The 24,922-nt window shown below is 37.0% G+C and overlaps 1 protein-coding gene across 3 annotated transcripts in view; it reads right to left on the bottom strand.

The window, feature by feature from the left end:
* Positions 1–10,047: 10,047 nt before the first annotated feature.
* The window catches only part of LOC127866939 (serine/arginine repetitive matrix protein 1-like), a 36,669-nt gene continuing 21,794 nt past the window's right edge, over positions 10,048–24,922 (bottom strand). The window contains exons 3-12 of one of the 3 annotated variants that reach the window (XM_052407806.1): positions 21,354–21,478; positions 19,773–19,805; positions 19,098–19,199; positions 16,937–17,065; positions 16,625–16,770; positions 15,517–15,628; positions 14,461–14,500; positions 13,327–13,780; positions 12,847–12,950; positions 10,048–11,907 (exon numbers count right to left, since the gene is read on the bottom strand). In XM_052407806.1, coding sequence (XP_052263766.1) covers positions 11,681–11,907; positions 12,847–12,950; positions 13,327–13,780; positions 14,461–14,500; positions 15,517–15,628; positions 16,625–16,770; positions 16,937–17,065; positions 19,098–19,199; positions 19,773–19,805; positions 21,354–21,478 — 1,472 coding nt within the window. In that variant the 3' untranslated portion in view covers positions 10,048–11,680. The other 2 variants (XM_052407807.1, XM_052407808.1) reach the window with 2 other exon arrangements.

Genomic DNA, 24,922 nt, shown 5'->3' on the forward strand with positions numbered 1-24,922 from the left:
CATGAGTTAAATATCTTTGTTAAATCTTTATGAAAATATGCATAATGTGTGCATTAGTAAACAAAATGCGCAATATGAAATAATTTACAATATGTGTTATTTTGCACTAGTTAACAATACGTTAATTGTTAACAATATGCGTCACAGCATGCAATATTTACGGTGGCATCAAGGTGACATTCACTCCTCTTTTTTTAAATTGCACTCCTCTTTCTTCTATCTCGTGGCCACGAGTTAGCTATGCCTTGGCCTCGAGTTACTAAGTCGAGGCCACGAGATAGAAAAAAGAGAAGTGTACAACTAAATTAAAGAGGAGTGCAATTAAAAAAAGAGCGGTGCAGTAAATTAAGGAGGGGTGCATTAAACAAAAGAGGAGAGAATTTTAGCTATTTCGAGTAATCAAATTTTGCGTAACATGTGCAAAAATTATGTACGCTTATAAATAAATAAATAAATAAATATATATATATATATATATATATATATATATATATATATATATATATATATATATATATATATATATATATATATAGCCAAAGCGGGTTTTTACTGTGATGATTACTTTTCTTTGTATTAAGATCACAATGGACAATCATATGGATTAATTTGATTGGCTGACTAACTCGTGGCCACGAGTAAGCCCCCAGCAAACATTATATATTGGACCCATATGGGCCCCATCTGGGCGTCTATATGGGTCCCAACTGGGCACCCCATATGGGGCCCACGCGGGATTTGCAACCGGGCAAAATGAGGGACCCATGTGGGCTTGTTATATGGGTAAAATATGGGCCCTATATGGGTCCCTTAACTGCTATCTGGGCATAATATGGGCCCTATATGTATCCCTTGTCTGACATCTGGGTATTATATGGGACCTATATGGGTCCCTTAACTGACATCTGAGTAAAATATGGGCCCTATATGGGTCCCTTGTCTGTCATTATATGGGCCCGATATGGGTCCCGTAACTGACATCTGGGTATAATATTGACCCCATATGGGTCAACTTGTCTGACATCTCGGTATTATATGGGCCCTATATCGGTCCCTCACACGACATCTGGTTGGTAAATGGGCCATATATGACAACCGGTCAATAACCAGGTTCAATATGGGTGTCTACAAAGGACATATGGGTCTCCATTGTTATCCCAACCTAAGAATGAAAATGATGTTGAAATGATAAGGATTCTATTTAGATACAACAAAAATAATAATTTGTTATGACATTTAATAAGTGAAAAAAATGAACATAACAAATGGTTACAAGCAGATCTGTCAAAGGTGTGATTCAAACATCACAACTATAAGTCACTGCAGCATTTTGTCACACGGTCTTTGCGTATACACTTACAGATGCATTTACACCACTTACAGAAAGAATGAACATACTTTTTTTATCAAACATATGTCATAAATTACAATGCAACAAACACAATGGTAAACATACATGCGGACATTACACACTTAAAGATACACAGGGATTTTGACGTATATATGTTTTAAAAACGCTCACACAAATGAACTTGATCGAAGCCTTAAATGTACATGTATTTAATTGAGTCTATCATAAGATGACTTACTACTAACAGTTCAATTAGATTAATACGATGACCAACTTTGAGGATCAGTGTATAGACAAAGGTTGACAAATTATTTGATAGAATCAAGACTTTTAAATATAATTTATTTTTTTGCACACAAAAATGTTACTAGTATTTCCTTTATCAGTCTTTACGAAATATTCATATGGTTACTAACAATTAAGCCCATAACAGCTATTTATCACAAAAAAATCTAACATTTTTTAAATTGTATGATTAAGTAGACATTAAACAAAGTTTATGTAAGATTTTCAATGGTGATCTAGGTTTTTTACCCAGATTCAAATTCGCCTTAGATATTGTAAGACTAATATTCTGATTACTTTTGCTGCCTTAAAGATATGTGAACTACGCATGTAGCCCACAGAGTCCACTGGAGCTAATGTGTTGAGTCAGTGTCGCATAGGTTAGCTGTAAAAATTCCTGTGCACTATATGAGCACGCAACAGTTCGGTGGTAAGTTGTAGCGATCAAAACATTTCAAGCGCCGCACCACGCCGTCCATCCGAATGCGCCCCAGTTGTACACAAGCTAATGTTGAACCCATATCGATCGCTATTGCAATTACCCGAAAAGACTAGGATGATAGTCTAAGCATGTAGTCCACCGAGTACATTCGAGCAAATGTGCTGAGTCATTGTCGCTTAGGTAGCGGTTAAAGTTCTGTGCACTATATGAGCACGCTTCAGTTTCGTTGGTCAGTTGAAGCCTCTCAATACATTCCAAGTTCCGCGCCACGCTGTCCGTCGGAATGCGCCCCAGTTGGACAGGACCTAATGTTGGACCCATCTCGATCGATTGTGAGGAAGTTGCCTGACCATGGCACAGATATGCGCTTGGAAGTCGGCCATGGGATTTTAGGAGCCCGCCAGGAGCCGTTGTACATTTACTGGAAATAAAGAACTTTTCGGCAGAATCATATAACAAAAACATTTTAGAAAATGTAATCTCTTTAGCGACAGAGCACATTTAATCTTAAACAAACAAACTCTCTCTCGAACAAAATCAAAATCTACGTCATCATCAATATCACTGTCACTATCTGTCAAGTAAGGAGGGTTTTCCGAAAAAAATCTACATCAACAGAAGACTGAGAGTCTTGCACTGAAAGGTATTGATGATAGTGATCATCTTGAAGAAAATGTGAAGAACTTCCATTGTCAACTGAAAGATGTGTTTCTTCATGTTGGCCTACAGTCTGTTAATTCGGAAAAATTAGAATAAAACTCTCCCAATTATTTGACAGAAGTGTGAGACATCGAATCACTACCTTGGTAGATTGCAGATATATGATCTTCGACACTAGAACGATCTTTTCTGTACGAATACCAATACTCCGCTTTTCGTTTGTCCGCCATTGCGAAGCAATGTTGAAATTTCTGGCTTGAATATAAAATTATATCGCGAAAATATGTGACATATACATTTCAACGCTCTAACAACTGCAATTACAATGGAACGGCCCTTTAGATATTTATTTTTCTAAAAAAGAGACATGGTGCCAGAAATTCGTTAGAAAATATATATGTAAATTCGTTCATAAAGCTTACTTTTTTTTCGCAATTTCACTGCCAATTTTCTTCAACAGACATCCAACTTCCAAGAACCGTTAGAAAGAGCGCCCAGACAGAACTTTCGCGCGCAAACATGTTTTTTTAATAAACTTGTGTTTTTTTAAAAGTCGATTTCATTATATAAAATTATCATAACATACCTCTTTTAATGCAATCGAGGCGACATAAAAAGCTATTTATATTTTTTTAAGACAATCCATCTTTCATTAAACACATGCTTTATTACGTTCCTTACAGTACTGTACGTGTAATATGGGTCCCAAATGGGCACCATATGGAAAAGCCCATATACATTTGGGTAGTTCAATTGAAAAGTACATGGGTCCCATATGGGTACTGTATGTGCAAACCCATATGGGCTTGCCCGGATTTAGCCCATATGGGACCCATATTATGCATGCTTGCTGGGCTAAGTCGGGATCCCGAGATAGCTAACCTTCTCTCCTCTTTTGTTTAATGCACCCTTCCTTTATTTACTGAACCGCTCTTTTTTAATTGCACTCCTGTTTTATTTAGTTTTACACTCTCTTTTTTCTATCTCGTGGCCTCGACTTAGTAACTCGTTGCCACGAGTTAGTAAGTCATGGCCACGAGATAGAAAAAAAGAGGAGTGCAATTTAAAAAAAGAGGAGTGAATGTCACCTCTATGCCACCGTAATTATTTAACAAAAAGCTTAATATTTATAAATTAGAAATAAAGGTTCTGTGTGCAAAATTGACAGTTACGTTATATGTGAACTAGTATAAAACATATGCCTAAGTATGCAGTTATTTAGAATATGCGTTATTTGTACACTATTTACGTCATTATAAGCACTTATTTACGCAATACCTTAGCTATACGCTAACTGATGCCATGCGTTAGTTTGCACTAAAATATGGTATTTATGCTATAGTTGACTATGCCAATATACATTCAAGAATATGTTATCAAACTTGCGAAATTCACGTTATGACAGCTTGTCATTTATTACACCGTGTTGTGACCTACATATTTTTTTCCATCGCAAGTGTCCTTACCCAATATCACCCAAGCGATTAGGAACATCGAGCAAATGGTGAGGATCGACATCACCTGGTACCTTTTGTTATCTTGCGCTCGTAGACAAGATGAACCAGGACAATATAGAGAAAAGAAACGGTTCCGCTAACCAGCAGCCATATTGACATCTGGGGCTCGAAGGGACACTCGTAATAGTACACACCGTCTGAAAAATGCTTACCGGCTTTTTTATATTTAAATACGGACGACGGAATTAGTTAATTCAAAACATCGAGGATATATGTTCATTCTAAAAAAAAGCGTGTTGTTGTTGTCGTTTATTTATGTATTTGACCGTCTGTCCAAATGATTGTCTGTTCGTGCGTCTGTCTGTCTGTACGTCCGTCCCTCCCTGCGTCCGTACACCCGTCTTCCTGTCTTACCGTCTGTTGGATTTACGGACATACGGATGGACAGACACATAAACAGGTAGACAGAAAAACATTACAGACGGAAATAAGGACTTAGGGACGGACGAACACACAGACGGGCGGACATACGGATGGACGCAGGAGCAGAGAGATAGACATATACACAGATAGACAGACACACAAACCGATAGACAGACAAACAGAACGAAACATACAAGCAGACAGACGCACGGACAAACATACATACATATGACGTAACCATTCTTTTTTGACAAGAACCGAGTATTCCCAATTAAAAAATTTCGCCAACAAACATCACAATCTCCACGCAGAGTTATCGTTCCATGCTCTCACATACAATCTCGTTCCATCACAAGAAAATTCTACCAGATCTGGTAGGCTGTTCTTTTTTGTTTCAAGTATTACTAAGTATATCATGAAAAGTAGTACCATTTTCTATTATATGTTGAAAATAATGTACACGTTACGGTTCATATTTTTTATCTTATTAAAAAAGAGTAGAAATAAAAACGGGAAAAATATACCACAGCATACCATCACAAACACACTGCATACCAAAACAAACATAAGCATAGTATGGCAAGCACACAGCATACCATGACTAACACCCAGCAGACTACGGCATAGCATCACAAACACACAGCATACCATCATATACACACAGCTTACTATGGCAAGCACACAGCATAATATTATAAGCACATATCATAATGATTAAAACCTGCAGAATTAAAAAAAAACAGCCGATATATCACTAGTCAACAGAAAACAGACGAGGCACTTGATTCAACTGCATATGCGATATTTAATTATTTTGATTACGGTTGATTTTGATCAGGCTCGATTTTACCATTGGAACACGGGGTGGCATATGCCATCCATTTTCTCTGTGGATCCCCATGATTATATTTGAGTCGCGTTCTGAGAAAACTGGGCATAATGCACAGTTCGAATCGGATGAAGTGGTACAATATCATCGGATGCGTGGGTTGCTTCATCAGGACGGAACTTAACTTAATTACTCATAGAGCCAGTTTGCTAGTGTTAAAAAAAATACAACTTTAAAAAATATACAATTTAAATCTAGTAATTGATAAATTTTACAGATATTTATAAAAATCATCATTTATATTGCATATGCTTGAATACGATTGGACGTTGTGAATATAATTAGACATGTCACAAGTTATTTAACATCATGCGAATTGACATATTTTTTGAGACACCAATCGCGTATAAAAGATTTGTTTGAATGTAATTTCATGGTATTTAAAGATGTCATTCAACGGTTTGTGTGCCTGTGAAGGAAAATTACAAATTACCCAAAACAAACACAAACTAAACTGAAATAAGCAACTTACAGCGACCGCCACATCGGGAAAGAAAGTCTTGTTTCTTTTGTTCGCCCTCTATTGTATTCGACATCGAACTATTTTCATGATACATGTACTTGTCCGCCATTCTGGTTACGCATGCGCAATTAATTTCTTTCTATATTACATATAAAATAGTTGAAGTTCGATATCAATTTTTACCATGACCAAGCGTTTCAGCACTATATCATCATACATCATTGGAAAGATAAATGCATAATCTTTTGAAAAAATGCATGTCATCAAACTCTATGTGTTGTAACTCACAATATTTACCTTAGAATAGGCACACCAGTTTTGACACATGTGGAGAAGACCATTTTGGGCTCAAATAGAATGACCTACTTTTAAAGCCGGGAACCATCAACAGAAAAAGTAGAGCACAAAAATGGCTTGTATTCTTATTGCTTACAAATATACCTTCAAATTGATGCCAAAAACAACCATTTGCAATGTATTTTACAAATCCTATGCAGCATGCACTGAACAATGTGTGCTAAGTATCAATTTGACTGCATGTAACCCTGCAAACAGAAGTTCCGGTTTGGGGTTATGTGACCTTCTGAGCGCTTAGATTTGAAACAGGTACATTTAATTGTTCCGCTTTATTTAATATCAAATGAACTAGTATTTAGAATTGCATTTGACTCACATTTCCTTTGTTCGTATTCGTTCGAATGTAATTTGTAATTCCAGTTAATATAATAACATTAATTGAGTTGCGCTGCGTTCAATTGTTATGAAGAACGTACGCAGTACTCATCCCCTCAATTTCTAAATGCCGCCTGTAAAGAAGCCTTGAGAAGTATAGGCAAAGTACTCAAATATATAGCCGTCCTGGGGCTAATTATCAAACAGATCCCAATTATATTTGAGACGTTGACCACAGCTCTCTCTTTTAACACTTCACCTGAAAGCGATTCACTTAATAATGCGCATCTTTATTGAAACAACCTAGCGTGAAATTCGCGAATCCTTTGAATACATCTTTCATGTTAAGTGTACACGTTCAGAGTCCACTTACAACAATTATTCCGAAACAAACAATTAATATAAACAGTTGATACAAACATCAACATTAGATATTAACTATAAATTTGCACAAACGTCAAACATATAAGTATTTAATTAGTCCTATAACTTTGCAAAGATAACTCATGTGCATTCATTACCAAATCAACTCTTACCGAGACAAAAATTAGTACATACTAGTACATGTAGTTGATAATCTAGTTTTAAATGACGCTATGTGATATGACTGATTATCACTATCTTTTTCGGCGTAGCTGTCTAACCTAAACTTCGACGTTTGTGAACGTCTTATCAAATGTTGAGCAAATTTCCCGCCAAAAGGCCAAACAAAAATAATTTTCGAATTTGTTAAACAGAGCGGGTAATCACGTGATAACAATTGGCGACGTCTGAACGGGACATTATTTTTCGCCGTTTTATACCCTTTATTATTTTTTTAATGACGCCAACTTTCCAGCCATATCAATAAACATGCATTATCTTTAAAAAAAAGATATACGGCGTTGATAGTTCAATGAATGAGATCAAGGATATTGCTGGTCATAAAACTATAGATACGAAACAGAAAACCAAACGAAGATTGGAAGTGAAATTAAAACATATGAGTCAACCGGCCACACGCGAAGTATCCGTATTTATAGGCGCGTTCTTCGAAAAAACCTGTTTTAGTGGTTTGTCGGGCATTGCTATTTGATTCGATTATTAACAGTATCGAGAATCATCGCGCTCATGCTTAAGACATTAGTCAATTTGGTGAAATAATTATTGTTAAATTAATCAAAAATAATATTTATCATTGTATTGTTGAAAACACATTAAAAATCTATTATTGACATACCATAATTATATTGCTGAATATCTGCATTTATAACATATTTCTGGTCTAAACAAAATTCCAGGTCACCTAGTTCACGGATAGCGTCTTTATTATATAACGATTATTTTACTGGCCGCGAACTCCGGTTATAGCCTGTATATAAACTCTGGCATTCACACACTGGCCGCGAATTGACCCGGTACCTCGCGGGATGAAATGCAATGCATTAAAGTGAGGCCTCGCTTCCACTGCTCTTTATACTTTGACAGTATAAACGCTTTTGCGCTGGTAATTCTCTGAAAATAAAAGGTGCACGCACAAACTGTATTGATGTCGAGAATTGAGTGTAAAACTGTTCTACCTATTAAGCCTTTTCATTAGAGATAAAATTGCAGTAAAACCGTGTTACAAAGACGCGGATATGTTTCCAATGTTCTGGTGGTATACTCAAATCAGCCAATGGAATAAATGAAGTGTATTCATTCGTACCTAGCCGCGAGAAATTTTATTTGAATTTTATTGGACACTTACAAAGGTCAGGTAAGGTGAAAAACTGGCTTAATACAGCTACGCCGAAAAAGTGATCAGCATTTATTTCGTATTAAAATTCGCCTTGTATCTCAGACTTTACTCCCCGCACATTTTCTCAGTGGAGCTGTTATTAGGTCATCTCGCTAAGAAATTACGCAGCGAGTTAAGTCGATATATAGACTTAGTATTATAGTATAATATAGAGCGAATATTAATACAAAATAAACGCTTGTAACGTTCTATCTGATATGACTGGAAAGTGAGCGGCATTTAAAAAAATCATAAAAGTAATAAAGGGGTATAAAACAGCGCAAAATACCTGCATCGGCATTAGCGTCGCAATCTTGACTATCACGTGAATACCCCCTCTGTTAAAAAATACTCTGAGCAGAAAAGAAAACGTTCTGTTTTCACTTCGATACGTATCAATCTTTTTTGTTGAGGTACAGCGTTAAACATCACGTGTTAAACGACGGAAATTCTTTCTCGTAGTTGTGTAACATTCAACCATTTCAAAGTTTAGTGCAGTATAATGCTGTCATATGTATAAACGTAACTTCAGCGCCAAACATCCGATGCGCAGCACTTCAGGGTAACTGCTTGAACAGTATGTTTTTATAGTAAATCGACCATTGGGAGCCAGATAAGGCTATCAAAATATGATTGCATGCTGATGGCAAAGTCTGTTTTTCAAGATATATAATAACTCATCGAAATTATCGTTATAACCATACTATCCCGATTGCAATTACATTTTGTGTCGAAAATTGGGTTTACATGTCGTAACATCAGTGAAATACTGTAAGACGGGATGTCGGAGTTTAAGTTTGAACACATGTCGTATTGTGGAAACATCTCCAAGGCGTGCACAGGAAAGTGGTGCAATGACTTCATGCTTTGCCGTATATCGCCCGCGTAATCGTTAAATTATAAGTTTTATCATTATTTATAAGCTGATTAGGTAACGAAATGAGTTGCGTTCTGAGAAAACTGGGCATAATGCATGTGTGTGAAGTGTCCTCACAGATTAGCCTCTGCAGTCCGCACAGGCTAATCAGTGACGACACTCTCCGCTTTTATGGTATTTTTCATTTAAAGGAAGTCTCTTCTACACAAAATTCCAGTTAAGGCGGAAAGTGTCGTCCCTGATTAACCTGTGCAGACTGCACAGGCTAATCTGGAATGACACTTTACTCACATGCATTATGCCCAGTTTTCTCAGAACGCGACTCGACTAATACCACTGATGATGGTGATCAAGTAAAGTTTTGTCTCAGCGTTGTTTTGACAAACTGTTTACTGTTTGATTCTCAAAAGGCAAGATCTCATTATCAATCTAACAAGACAATAACCCATTTATGCCTAGTGGACTCTCCCATCCTTCTAAATTGGATCAATTTATTTCCAAAATTAGGGATGTCTAGTATATTTATTTCTATATTTAGAATATTTCTTACTGAAATTCCTTAAAGCAAACAGCGCAGACCCTGATGAGACGCCGCATCATGCTGGGTCTCATCTGGGTCTACGCTGTTTGCCAAGGCCTTTTTTCTAGACGCTAGGCATAAATGGGTTAATATTGATTCTTACCAATGAAGCATACTGCACGATTAAAGATTTTGCCATAATTCAGATGATAAGCTTAAGCAAACATATTAAGTTATAGAAGCCAGAAATCTCAATAATTTAGTTTATTTGCATAACCATTTTCTTTATATCACCATATTAAATACATTGCCGCTACAAGAAAAATGGTCAATAGACCACCATATATCTTTCCCTTTCCTGAACATGTCTCACATTTATCGTAAGTTTTAGCCAAAAATCAGCGTTTAAAGAACTAATAACGGCTGCCATTCACTCATAAAACCTGACAAGGCCAATAATGGAACCAATTATTATTTTTACATAAAACATCATACAAGCATTATTTCATCATCAGCAACAGCACCAGCATCTTTGAAACCAACACCATGTCTACCATCTGAATTGTACTTTATTTTGTTTTCTTACAGATATTACTTGATATTCAATCATATTGATAAAAACAAACAAAAGCATTAATTGTTTAACTTAAATTAAGTATGATTATCATAAAAAGATTGTTGCACAGCACACTGATTAACCTTCATAATAGTTCACAATGTTCTTACATAAAAAGAGTCATAAAATAAATAAACAAGAGGGCCATGATGGCCCTGAATCGCTCACCTGACTAACCAAATACAATCCCAACCAAGATTTCATCAGGATAAACATTCTGACCAAATTTCATAAAGATTGGATGAAAACTGTGACCTCTATTGTCTATACAAGGTTTTTCTATTATTAGACCTAGTTTTTGACATAGTGACCTAGTTTTTTTGACCCCAGGTGACCCAAATACAATCCCAACCCAGATTCCATCAAGATAAACATTCTGACCAAATTTCATAAAGAGTGGATGAAAACTGCGCCCTCTATTGTCTACACAAAGATTTTCTGTTATTTGACCTAGTGACCTAATTTTTGACCTCAGATGACCCAAATACAATCCCAACCCAGATTTCATCAAGATAAACATTCTGACCAAATTTGATAAAGATTGGATGAAAACTGAGACCTCTATAGTCTACACAAGGTTTTTCAATTATTTCACCTTGTTTTTGACCTAGTGACCTAGTTTTTGACCCCAGATGACCCAAATACAATCCCAACCCAGATTTCATCAAGATAAACATTCTGACCAAATTTCATAAAGATTGGATTAAAACTTTGACCTCTACCCTCACACAAGCAAATTGTTGACGGATGCACACACGCATGCACGCACATTCGGACGCCGGACATCACACGGTCACATAAGCTCACCATGTCACTTCGTGACAGGTGACCTTAAAAAAGTATTAAGTTGCTATTAAAGTAAATGGATGCAAACATATGTAATTATGCTATAAAAATAAGCATACAGTAAATTGGTTTCTTTTTTATTTAGAACCGTGTAGAAAACATTAGCATAAAAAACGTATGTTGGCATGTACCATCCATCAAATTTCTTAGAAAAAGTTAAAATGGGGGTAGATAAAGTACATCAATATCCTTAATTTCAAAATCCCAGTTCCTTTTTAATCAGTATGACATAGTTTGGTTCTAAATACACCATGGGCTAGCACCCTAGGCAGTGGACAATGAGACGGCGACATTAGAGCATGAACACTATTGCAAAGTGTCTCCGATCCAGAAAAAGAGATTTGTAAAAGGAGTAGCCTTGGCTCCCTAAAACCATTGAGGGCTACACTGATTCAACTCAAGTCAAGTCTAACTCTTTATCTAGCCTAATTCTCTTTTAAGCTTTTTAGCATCTCCACTTTTTACAACATTCCTCCATTTGTCCTTGAGTTGGACCTGTGACCGTGTTGTCCCTAGGTAATCCTGAATTTTGGACCATTTCCCCACCCCTATCATCTTTACGGCCTTGTAGAATTCAACTGTCTCTTCCCAGGTCCATCGCTGTCGACTGCTTGATCCTGAGGAAGTCATGGACCGGTTATCATCCTCTGCAATCAACAACAACAAATATTGTATGCACTTTTCCTCCCAGAAAGATAAATGGCTATATGCAACCACCATTAATCTAGAAAAGCCAGGGAGAATCTCGCAGGCTAAGCTGGTTTTATACTGTTGGCTCCTCTATATCTAAGGGCTGGAAAACAAGCCTAGTGTAAAAATGCGTATCTAAATGATAAAATGTTAGATTTCCAAATACTAGACTGTTTTGGGTACGAAAATATCCAAGATGATGTATATTTAAATTCACAAAATAACATAAAAATTAAAAGTCTTAAACCAATTAAAAAGTTATTCCTATGGTTATTTCAATGTTTCAACTTCCTCACTAATTGCTGCTTTTATTGGTACAGTAAAAAAATGGTACAGAATAATTACTTAATCCAGAAAGTAAACAATAGTGCCCAATGAGGACAAAATACACCCTTTAAGTCTGGGTAACATTACTTTTTGAAAGCTCTATTTATTTGTTACACAAAGTTTGGGCACATAAAATAATGGATACAATACAAGAATCATGACAAAATGTGTTTTCCATGCTTTACTTGCTAATCCTTTACCATTTAGATACCTATTTCCACGCATTGGTAGTCGCTTAGAATTCTTAATGTAGGAACAAAATGAAATGACATGCACAATCTCCATATTGCCATCTATCCATGTTTCACATTTCATGAAAAAATATGAAGAACTTAAAAAGTTATGGCAGGATCCAGAAAAGTGTTACAGACTCACAGACACACAGATGGCAAACCATAAGTCCCCTTGGTTTCACTGGTAGGGGACTAAAGAGCTATCCATTAACATATTCTGGGTAGGTGAGCTCAAAATACCTGATAAACTCAATCAAATGTTCTAGAATCTAGGCATTTTACTCAGGAAGGTCATGTAATATAAACCCAACATTATGTTCTAACCATAGCTCTCACCAATATCGCTGACATCAGACATGGCCCTGTTAGTGGCAGGCTTGTGTCGGTCAGGTCTTCCAATGTTCTTGCGATACCTCAACCCTGGGAAGGGCCCATCCGTACTGTAAAACATAGTTGAAAACAATATGCAAAGTAAGAAATTAATCTAATTAGAGGGGATAAGTAATGTAATATACCATATCATATTTTGAAATAATAATATTTCAGAGAACTTGGCGATGGATGGCCACACAAATGTGCAAGCCTGCATCCAATACCACAGGGCAATCTCTCAGTTGGAACCCTCAAGGGAAACAGAAGAGAGATGGACCAAGAAACACTTGGGACCTGAGACATTAATGCCAGTGCTAAGCAGATGGACAAAATTTGGGGACACCTGGAAATACTAGCCAAGAACCAAGACACCTGAAGGAAGCTGGTCGGCAGTGCTAGAACAGGATCACATGCAAAGATGAGATGAACAGAAGTAAAGCTTGCCTTTTTGGCTTCTTAAATTCATGAGAGGTAGACGGTGTGGAGGTGTGACTGGGTCTCTCACGGAAGAATGAGTCATTGCCAGACCTCCGATTTGATGGGTTTGAGTCACTGCTAGACCTCCGATTGGACAGAGTGGTGTCATTGCCAGATCTCCCCTTCGATGGATTGGTGTCACTGCCAGACCTCTGATTGGATGGAGTGGTGTCACTGCAAAATTTCCCCTTCGTTGGAGTGGTGTCACTGACGGAACTGCCCTTAGATGTAGTGGTGTCACTGACAGATCTCCCCTTTGAAGGTTCGAAATTGCTGCCTGACCGACGTTGAGACGCGTCTGGCTCGGAAGGTTTCCTCTTTTTCGGTGCAGTACAGGAGGTGGAGGCACTATCAGTGTGTGTAGGAGAGGGCGGGGCCTGGGTCTCCTGCTGAGAGTCCATGTCGTCAGGACTACTGCTGCCTGGGACACATCAATTGATAATGAGATTAAGTGTACATCATTTCATTTTTATGTTGAAGGGTGGTTTTATAGACTAGATATTTAAAATCTACTGAACTAATAAAGAACACTACGGGATTAATTAACACAATGCAATGGTAAATGCAATGAAAAGAAGCATTCTGTATAAGTACAATATTTATTGCCAGTCTTTACGATTTTTTTAGTAATTGAAAGAAATGGGCTTGCACTATTGCCTATACCAATTCCTCTAAAATTGTATCTCTCGCACTGTAAGAAGCCAGCATAAACCACAAAATAATTCATCATCACTTTTACCCAATCAGTACAATGTTTCCAAGTGAAAAGAGTCACTAGGTAGGGCAATGGACTTAATGACATGGACTTCATTCAAAAATTAGTATTCAATTGGGTCGTGTTCTGAGAAAACTGGGCATAATGCATGTGCATAAAGTGTAATCCCAGATAAGCCTGTGCAGTCCGCACAGGCTATTCAGGGACGACACTTTCTGCCTTAATTGGATTTTTGCTACGAAGAGACTTTAATTTAATGAAAAATGTCATAAAAGCAGAAAGTGTCGTCCCTGCTGCACAGGCTAATCTGGGACAACACTTTACGCACATGCATTAAGCCCAGTTTTCCCAGAACGCAAATCAATTGAAAACAGTGTTCAACTTACTAGGCCTCTCAGGACTTTCACTGAACTTCTTTTTGTTGTTCTGAAACAGAATGCAAAGGTTAAATCATGTATTGACTACCTCAAGGGTCTCATTAATTAACAGCCTGACGCCCATGGGGGGGTATGAGCATCCTGTAATTTTTCCAAAAACAGAAACAACATCAAACGGCTACTTTGTTTAATTTTTTGTACAACAAGAGCTGTGTTTGTAAAACACAATGCCCCCTACTCGCTTTCAAGCCATATATTTGATCTTTGACCTTGAAGGATGACTTTGACCTTGACCTTTCACCACTCAAAATTTGCAGCTCTATGAGATACACATGCATGCCAAATATCAAGTTGCTATCTTCAATATTGCAAAAGTGATGACCATGGTTAAAGTTTTGGGACAGATACACACTCATACAATGACAGACAGACAGACAGACAAAAAACAATATACCCCCGATCATTCGATCCGGGGCATACAAACTTAAATTTCCTCCTGCTTTTGGAATCTTTTGGTCTACTTTAAATTGAGCCTTGTTCTGAGAAAACTGGGCTTAATGCATGTGAGAAGTGTCACTTCCTATAAACCTGTGCAGGCTGCTAAGGCTAAATACAATAATGTAGAAACAATACTTTCCGCCTATACTGGATTTTCTTTTAGAAGGGTTTTTCCTTTAAACAAAACATTATACAAAAGCAGAAAGTGTCGTCCATGATAAAGACCCATTTTTCTGAGCAAACACAACTCAAACTGACATGTACCTGCCATTAGGAAACACTTAAATACAGGTCAGTCTGAGGGTTTAGTCCCATTGCTCATTGAAGCTCTGCAAAACCCACAGCTAGGTAAGCCTTACCTTGCTCCACAGTTGTTTCAGCCTGGCATTGCCTCTCTCCATTATGCCTTACCTTGCTCCACAGTTGTTTCAGCCTGGCATTGCCTCTCTCCATTATGCCTTACCTTGCTCCACAGTTGTTTCAGCCTGGCATTGCCTCTCTCCATTATGCCTTACCTTGCTCCACAGTTGTTTCAGCCTGGCATTGCCTCTCTCCATTATGCCTTACCTTGCTCCACAGTTGTTTCAGCCTGGCATTGCCTCTCTCCATTAGGCCTGTCATGTCCTCAGGCTCCAGTTGTTCCTGGGCCTTCTGTATTACGTCTCTGCTGTACCTCTTTCTGAAGGGGGAACAGCAACATTACAGTATCGTTCTGGGAAAATGGGGCTTAATGCATGTGTGTAGTGTCATCTTAGACAAAACTTTGAGCCTCAACTTTTTTTTAAGAGACTACATTTAAACAAAAAATTCCATGAAAGTGGAAAGTGGTGTGGTGATGAGGCTGGAATTCTAGTGCGTTTAAATCCCTAAAGATTTGCAATGAACAATGCTGTGATCCCAGCTTTATGTATTACATGCTGTAATGTATGTGCTTGAACAATGCTGTGATCCCAGCTTTATGTATTACATGCTGTAATGTATGTGCTGTCCTTTATTGTATAGGCCTTCAGGGCTCCCTCTGGGTCAAATTTTTCTGTAGCCAAATTTACCTTTTTAAGCCTAAATTCTTATCATTTTGGATATTTTATGGGTGATTATGTAGAAAACATTGCAGCTAAATGGAATTTTTTGTAGCCAAATTTCCGAATTTGTAGCCATTGGCTAAATTGGCAAATGGCAGAGTAGGCCCTGGCCTTGCCTTTTATAAAAGACTAACAATAATTGATACATAGTTTCTGTAAATATATTTTTCCTACATGGGAAAGCTAGATGAGCTTTATATGTCATCACAGCTCAGTCACTCAGTTTGATGGACGATTTCCTGTTTCTGGATATATTCATAATTGTAATAAATGATTTTAGCTCGATTATGTGGGCTTTAATGATTTCCAATCCAGGGAAAACCACACGTATTGGGAGATTGGCCAATTCACTGAAACACTATCAATATGTCATAAATTAACATTTTTCATCGGTTTGACCAAAAATAAATTCTGATATAATATAAAGCATATGTTCATATATATTAATTTAAAATCAGAAATTATTTTTTTGTCAAAGTGATGAAAAATGTTGTCTTATGACATATTGATAATGTTTCAGTGTATTGGCCACACACCCATCACCAGTGTGGAAAACATCAAAAGGCTGAAAACGGAATGAAATGCTCTTATACCTGGCAGTTGAATGCTGTTTTCTAGAGCCAGGTTCTCTCAATTTTCCTCCATCCCTGACCGTGGAACATTCGCCCTGAATTGAAAGATGTGTGTTGTTGTTGTTCTTGTGTCCAGCATTTTCCCTGCAGTTCATCAATTTCTCAGCCTGTTAACATACACAAATGCTTGTCCTAAATGGAGCTTCTAAGAAACACATGTCGCTATGCAAAAGATTATTATGATGTTCATAGACATAAACAATAAAAGACAAAGTACATGTATTTGTTTACAAAAATAGTATAAAATGTGTATAGCCTCTTTAAAAACCGTACCATCAGAAGCGCTGGAGTTGCGTATTGGTCGGAAACCATGCCTAGGTACGTGATGATATCATCAACAAGCCTCTTGTCGTCTGGCACATTTGATGTCCCCCTTTTTATCATCTTTTTGGTGCACTTTACCTAGATTAAAATAAAGGCATGGCTTTTTTTCTTCTTAGAGAATGGCAGTTTTTCACAAATTTGGGCATTTCACGACTCAAATTTTCACAATTTAAAGAACTTCCCAACTCAAATTTTCACTATTTAAACACATTTGCAATTTGTTTTTTTTCTCTCCAAATTTTGAACATTTTTTTTAACAGTTTGCCTCTCATTTTGTCACCAAATGAGGTGGCCAAAGCCACTTTCAAAAGATGGGAAAAAAGCCCTGAAAGAGATTGAATTGAATCTCACTATCATTCACAGGCCTTATATATTTACTGACCGATTCAGGTGCTAATTGAAATTAACAAGATGTCATAGTGGGGCATCCCACTTGCATTTTGCCAGATGGGGCATTTCATGTATTTAACAATGCATTTAACTCACACTTGATCTGTAAGTCATTTAGGAAGACTCACATACAAAAAATCAGCTAAATATCTGAGAGTATTTCATAACAAAACTACAGAAAACAGTTATTATAAAGGAATTGTTCAAGTCCAAGGCCCATTAATCCTTAAAAAATCAATGGACCACAACGAAATTCACACTTACTCTGTAAGTCATGTAGGTAGACTCACACATCAAATATTAGGTAAATATCTTAAAGCTTTTAAGAAAAAAAGTCTGGAAAATGGAATGCAGGTCAGACAGACTGCTTTATGCCACCCTTCTGGGGGCATAAAAGAATATTAGCACGTAATCATGTTTATCTAAATGAAATTCTCCTTGTGCCACCTTTCCCCCAAAGTTGAAAAACAACATCCTGGGACTACATGTACCTTATTATTGTCATACATGCCATAATTTTTCAGACCAATTCCGGGACATTGAGTTAAATTGTCCGGGACTTTTGCCGATTTTCCGGGACATGTATAAAATGTAGCGATATTTATAGACATATGCATTTTTGGTACGTTTTTTTTTTGTTTCGCATCGTTCATTGCAAAAGTTCGAAAGCCTATCCGAAATACACTTGATCTATTAACGTGAAATTAAACATTACTACTTCCGTTACTAGATACAAGCCACGTGTTATCAGTGTAAGCGTTCTAAACATAGATGGTGACGTCACTGCGTTATTGTCATTAAGACCGGTGTGTAACGCGTAGTTGTTGATACGCCTTTATTGATTTATAACATTTATATAATAATGACGTTTTTATATGCTTACTTTTTTACTCAACTTCTTTGTCGGTTAATGTGCAAACATAAACTGCTTTAATTTTTTTCTCAGCGATGTTGGACTTCAGATGTGTGAACAACTATACTTTGCCCTTACGCAGCGGGAAATAATGACGTAGTAGATTAAAGTAAATTAACAACCACATTAAACAATGCCGCCTTTTCGGTTTGACCGCGAACGTGAGACAATCGATATAATAATAGGACCCCTGTTAATTTATTGATTTTGACATGTAGCGTAGTCTGCCTATTTGGGTAGGCATTGTCATGGAGACGCTGCAGATATACACAGATTCGAGGTGCAGTTAAGCCTAAGATAAGGTACATGTATACATGGATTTTGTAAATTCCGGGACATTTGACAGATTTCCGGGACAGCGGGACAAGTTCTTCATTTCCGGGACTGTCCCGGACAATCCGGGACGTATGGCATGTATGTTATTGTACACACTTTAATTTCCCATGACTTTTAATAAGCATAAAAGGGCCCCACCCCTCAAGTAATGTCAATGTTCTGCCATTTAAAAACCTTGCATATTATTGATTTGCCTTAACCATTTTTCTCTCAGAACCAAAGTGAAAATGGCTACATGTATATGCAACCAGCATAAAACCAATAGTCAGCAAGTACATGTAACTCGCATGCTGTTCAGGTTTTATGCTGTTTGCTGCTCATCAGTATCTGAGGGTTGCAAATGAAGCATATAACATTTGAATCTATTCAGAAACTTCTATAATTAATTAGATTTTTACAGGTACAAATGGGTCAAAGTGCAAATCTGAGTGGTAAAGAGTTAATCATAATTGTACAAATCCCATTACTTACTGAGCCGTTTGTGTCATTGGCACGATCTTCAGCGGTGAACATTTTGTCAAACACCTGCTGAGCCAGCTGCTTCTTGCCTTGGCGCAGGCATGCATGCACAGCCTACAAGAGAATGCACAGGTTACCAGTGTGTTTGCCTCAGGCATGCATGCACTGCCTACAAGAGAATGCACAGGTTACCAGTGTGTTTGCCTAAGGCACACATGCACTGCCTACAAGAGAATGCACAGGTTACCAGTGTGTTTGCCTAAGGCACGCATGCACTGTCTACAAGAGAAAGCACAGGTTACCCGTGTGTTTGCCTCAGGCATGCATGCACTGCCTACAAGAGAATGCACAGGTTACCGGTGTGTTTGCCTCAGGCACACATGCACTGCCTACAAGAGAATGCACAGGTTATCAGTGTGTTTGCCTCAGGCACGCATGCACTGCCTACAAGAGAATGCACATGTAACCCAGTGTGTTTGCCTCAGGCACGCATGCACTGCCTACAAGAGAATGCACAGGTTACCAATGTGTTTGCCTCAGACATGCATGCACTGCCTACAAGAGAATGCACAGGTTACAAGTGTTTGCCTCAGACATGCATGCACTGCCTACAAGAGAATGCACAGCTTACCCAGTGTGTTTGCCTCAGGCACGCATGCATTGCCTACAAGAGAATGCACAGGTTACCCAGTGTGTTTGCCTCAGGCACGCATGCATTGCCTACAAGAGAATGCACAGGTTACCCAGTGTGTTTGCCTGAGGCACGCATGCACTGCCTACAAGAGAATGCACAGGTTACCCAGTGTGTTTGCCTCAGACATGCATGCACTGCCTACAAGAGAATGCACAGGTTACCCAGTGTGTTTGCCTCAGACATGCATGCACTGCCTACAAGAGAATGCACAGGTTACAAGTGTGTGTGTGTGTGTGTGTGTGTGTGTTTTAAAACAAAATTTGGCACCATTCCCAAATGTAAAGGTTTCCTAAAATAAGAATATCAATATTTTTAAATTTTGTTCTGATAAAAATGCAACATTTAGTAAATTTCCTTATGACAATCTATGGATTGATCCTGAGTATATATAATACTAAAAACACTTATTCTCAATTTTTAAGTATATATTAGCAAAAAAAATGACACAAATATCCCAATTTAGTCAAAACAAGAGGATTTTTTCCAAATCCAAAGGGCATCTGCTTCGTTCCAAAAATGGAGAAAAAAACACTGTGAACATACCCTGATAAATGTCCCAACCTGGTCATTATGATAAATCAAAACAATTGCACTCTATTATAAATATATATATACATGTACCCCTTAAAGGTCCATTAACACTGTCAAATACTACATTGTAATATGCTTTATAAAAACTTCCAACAACAAAAAGTGCCATACAAAGTTTAATTACAATAGGAAGACCCTGAATATAGTATAATTGGTGTAGAAACATTCAATACGTACATTCTGCAAATTTTTAGCATCTAAAAATCGTTTCACAATGTCAGATTGTTTCGTTTTACGGATGATCTCAGATAGGATTTTGTTGGTTTGCTTTAATTTGCAGTGCATTTTCCTGCACTTTATGAGGACCAGAAACTTCAAAATAACTGGACAACCCCATTCGTTCCTTGAGGCAGTTCCATTCAGTTATGTATTGCCTCACATAAACTTTCAAGTTTACACACTTTCTTTTTGTTCTTGCTGAATAACTTATTAATAACATAATGAAAATTCATGAGAATTACTTCATGCTTCCAACACTGCCCTAAGACAATCCCCCTTTCGCTTGTCAATATTCGGATATCGTTACAGAAAATTCAAATGGAATATTGTCCCACAAAAAAAGAGAAAAAGAGCATTTTGTGACTCGTTAAATCAATGTAACCAGACCACATCTAGCTTAGAAATTTTTGCTATTTCTATAAAGAACACTTATTTTGTTATGGGTAAACTTTATTTTATACACATTTGTTGATTTTGAGTGTTTATGGATCTTTAAGGAAAACATATTTATAAACTGTTTGCACATCATGAAACAATTCAGTAAAAATAACAACACAATAAACAGGCATATATATTATTCACTTCAGTGTTTAAGCAAACTACAGCATTAATGCAGTATGGAAGTATTATATATAAGAAATATGTACTGCTTGCTCAGTCAACAATAAAGAATAAAGTAGTATGAATATTTTGCATGAATTGTTTAAGAAAAAGAAATCATTTATTAGACACAAAAGTAGTATTAATGAGTTAGTAAAATATACCGCTTGTTTGATGACACTGACAAAACTCTGTCCAATTTCTTTAATCTCTTCCTCAGTCTGGAAGTTTACCAGTGTATCCCAGTATATGTGCATTTCTTCAAGGGGCGTCATGGACTCACCCTGCCCTTCAATTGAAGAGAAGATACTTTATTTACTAGTATGTCACTTTATTTACTAGTATGTCATATGTTCAATTTTCCAGTGATCCAAGTCGCAAAAATAATTTGTATTAGGTAATATGCTAGCAAAAGTGATTTAAAAAAGACATGTATTCATAGGGCATGGATACCATCACATTTGACTTTTGTTCCAATACTGCACTTAAGTAAATACATGTAACAAGCTTTTTTATGGCAGAATTTGAGGTTTGACCATTAAGTGTGCCCTGAACACTGAAGTAGGGAGATGGGACATTGTTTTATTTTAAGTTACAGTACACTCCACGCGTTTTCCCCAAATTCCCTCCATACTCCGCGGGTTTCGACCTGGAGGGAGATTAAGAAAATCCCGCTATACGCGGCGTTTGCATGATTTTGAACGCGGCGGTTAACGATCGGCAAAACTGATAAGCCGACGCGGCAGCCCTCGGCGTTGGCAACGCGGGGGAAACTCCGCGTTTTACGAGATAACGATCACTTTAATTTTGTTTGACTTCCTGACTTTCAAATAAAATTACATTTATTACAAGTACATACATGTACATGTAGTATAATATTTACAATAAAAAAAAAACAAGATAGATCGATCCCGACGTGGTTGTAGAAGTAGTTGTTGTTTTATAGAAAACTCGTTGATTTACGACACACAAAACGTCGTCTTTTAACTAATACTTACCAATTAATATAAACACAGTTTGAAACATTGTTTTTATTTTGATAATTTAATCCAAAGTTTTCATGTTAGCAGCACAGGTGGTTAGCGTGTGGCTATGATATTAATTAGTGAAAACATCATTTTGAATGATAAATAATCATATTATAACGAAAAATTAACTTTTCTGAAAAAAAAATTTCACTATCAAATATATATATAACAAGGTATGCAACTCAAAATCACCCCAAAACGGGGTGCATCGCTTTGAACAGCCATATCTTCATCAATTGTGCAGCGATTTTCACGATCTCGGTCTTATTCAACGCAGAAATGAATTTCCTTTCTGGAAATGTATATGTCTTGCAATATTTTTACAAATGCTGGGTCAACTTTTAAGAAATAACACGATACACAACACGCATGACCCAGTTGACAGTGATCATGTATTCTTTATGAATGAAATCTCCAGTCGTAAAGACACACCTCCGCATTGGACCAATGAAATCACTCGTATGTTTAAAATGTCAGTTAGTTGAAATGTATGTAAACAAAGGTTTCAAACGGCGCTGGACAGTTAGTCTTGATGCAGAATGTAACGACAAGAACGGTAATAATGTTTTTTCATACGTTTTATTGAATTATGGTATCGAACTACATGAACTTTGTAGGGAAGTTGCCCTTTACTCCGTGAAGATTTCAGTCTTAAAGACAGCATGATCACTGTCAACTGGGTCATGCGTGTTGTGTATCGTGTTATTTCTTAAAAGTTGACCCAGCATTTGTAAAAATATTGCAAGACATATACATTTCCAGAAAGGAAATTCATTTCTGCGTTGAATAAGACCGAGATCGTGAAAATCGCTGCACAATTGATGAAGATATGGCTGTTCAAAGCGATGCACCCCGTTTTGGGGTGATTTTGAGTTGCATACCTTGTTATATATATATTTGATAGTGAAATATTTTTTTTTTCAGAAAAGTTAATTTTTCGTTATAATATGATTATTTATCATTCAAAATGATGTTTTCACTAATTAATATCATAGCCACACGCTAACCACCTGTGGTTAGCAGGTGATTTTCTATACTGAACATGTATACAAATGACCAAGGACCCTAAAAATCTCGCAAATCTGTGTGAATTGACAGTTTGACGTAATCAAAGAAAAGCCTCTTCCTGTCTAAAGGCATAACTTACTCAAGTAAACACGTTCAACGAAATGCATAAGGAATGGTTTTAATTGTCGGAACAAAGTCAATTCTCTGCTCGCTAATGCATTGATTTTCTCTTTGTTTGTAGGTTATTCCATTGATTGCTAAAAGGTGGTAACTATTGAGTTGATAATTGCATTTAATATTCACAGTTGTATTTTTGTTGCGTCGACATTCTAAACAATGTTTACCAGTAATTATGGACCAAATCGGCAGAGTGACATTCACACATGTTAATCCCTTTTGTCAAAACACCGCAGACAGCAGTCTACACAATAGGTCAGTAAACAAGCTTTGCGTGTTTTCATAACGTCAAACACTTCAAATCCAGTTCCGCCCAGATGTCTTCTTTAGTCAGTTTACTATACAATTACTGTAGTGTTAAAATAATTACTCTACTAAAATACCGTAACGATAAAGATTCGGCGTGTTCGATTTAAAATTATTATAGAGGAAATATCAACTTATTCGCGATATAATTTCGTTAATAAATACCAAAGAAACTTTTAACCGAAATCAACAAAATTCAATGTTCTCTGCGCTACAAAGTTTGTATAAAAAAAATCAATACACGCACGCTTTGCAGGAGTATACATTGTACCTTGACCTTGTACATTGCAGCATAATTTTCGCGCGCTTTTTGGCGGGAAATATACATGCCTGTATATTGGAAGCATTTGTAAACGTCGTGTTAACAATTAAAAATCGTAGTGTGTTTCGGATTACGAATTATTATTCTCATTTGGAAATTTTACGGAACATTTATCCTTGTGTCACATGTGTTATGATTTAAATATTAATTTGTCAAATGTATTATATTAGACTAATTCATATTGTAGACGTACCTGTGAATTAAAAAACATAATTTTTATACGTATTAATTTTCTATACAATTATCTTTTTTATACATGTACTACAGTATTTAAACAATTTATTATAACAATGTTTTTATTTTTTGGCATGCCCAGTAGCACACTGCTAACGCGGCGTTGCGCGGCGATCACTGATAAGAACGGAAAGTGTCTGCATTTACCGACTAGCCTAAAGTAATACACGCCGCGGGAATTAGCGAACGCGGCGTAACGCCGAGCGTTTTATCGAGTTCACCTCGCTCTTCCAACGCCGCGTGAACACTCGCTAGCAGAAAAAACCCGCGGAGGGAGCGCGTTTTTTGGGGAAAACGCGTGGAGTGTACTGTACCTTTTGTTACGAAGTGTAACATTTGTAACATGTGCAAAGATATTATTTGAAAATCCATCTATAAATGGCAAAGTTAAGGGTGAGACAGGTCCTTTCAAGAAATTTGAATGCCAAAGACTTTTGACAACTAAGAGAGTGACCTTGAACTTTAAGGCTCATGCTAAACACAAAATGCTGTTTCCTAATGGTATTCATTTAAGTTATTTATTAACTGTATGATGATTTAAAAAGTTACAGTCCATATAAGCTGTTTGATGGCAGACATAATGATATTGTCTAATGTTAGTTCACATTTTCGCAGAATTATTAAAGAATCCATCAATAAATGCCAAAGTTTAGGTTGA

Source organism: Dreissena polymorpha, chromosome 2 (assembly GCF_020536995.1).
Source record: "Dreissena polymorpha isolate Duluth1 chromosome 2, UMN_Dpol_1.0, whole genome shotgun sequence".
Lineage (NCBI taxonomy): Eukaryota > Metazoa > Mollusca > Bivalvia > Myida > Dreissenidae > Dreissena > Dreissena polymorpha.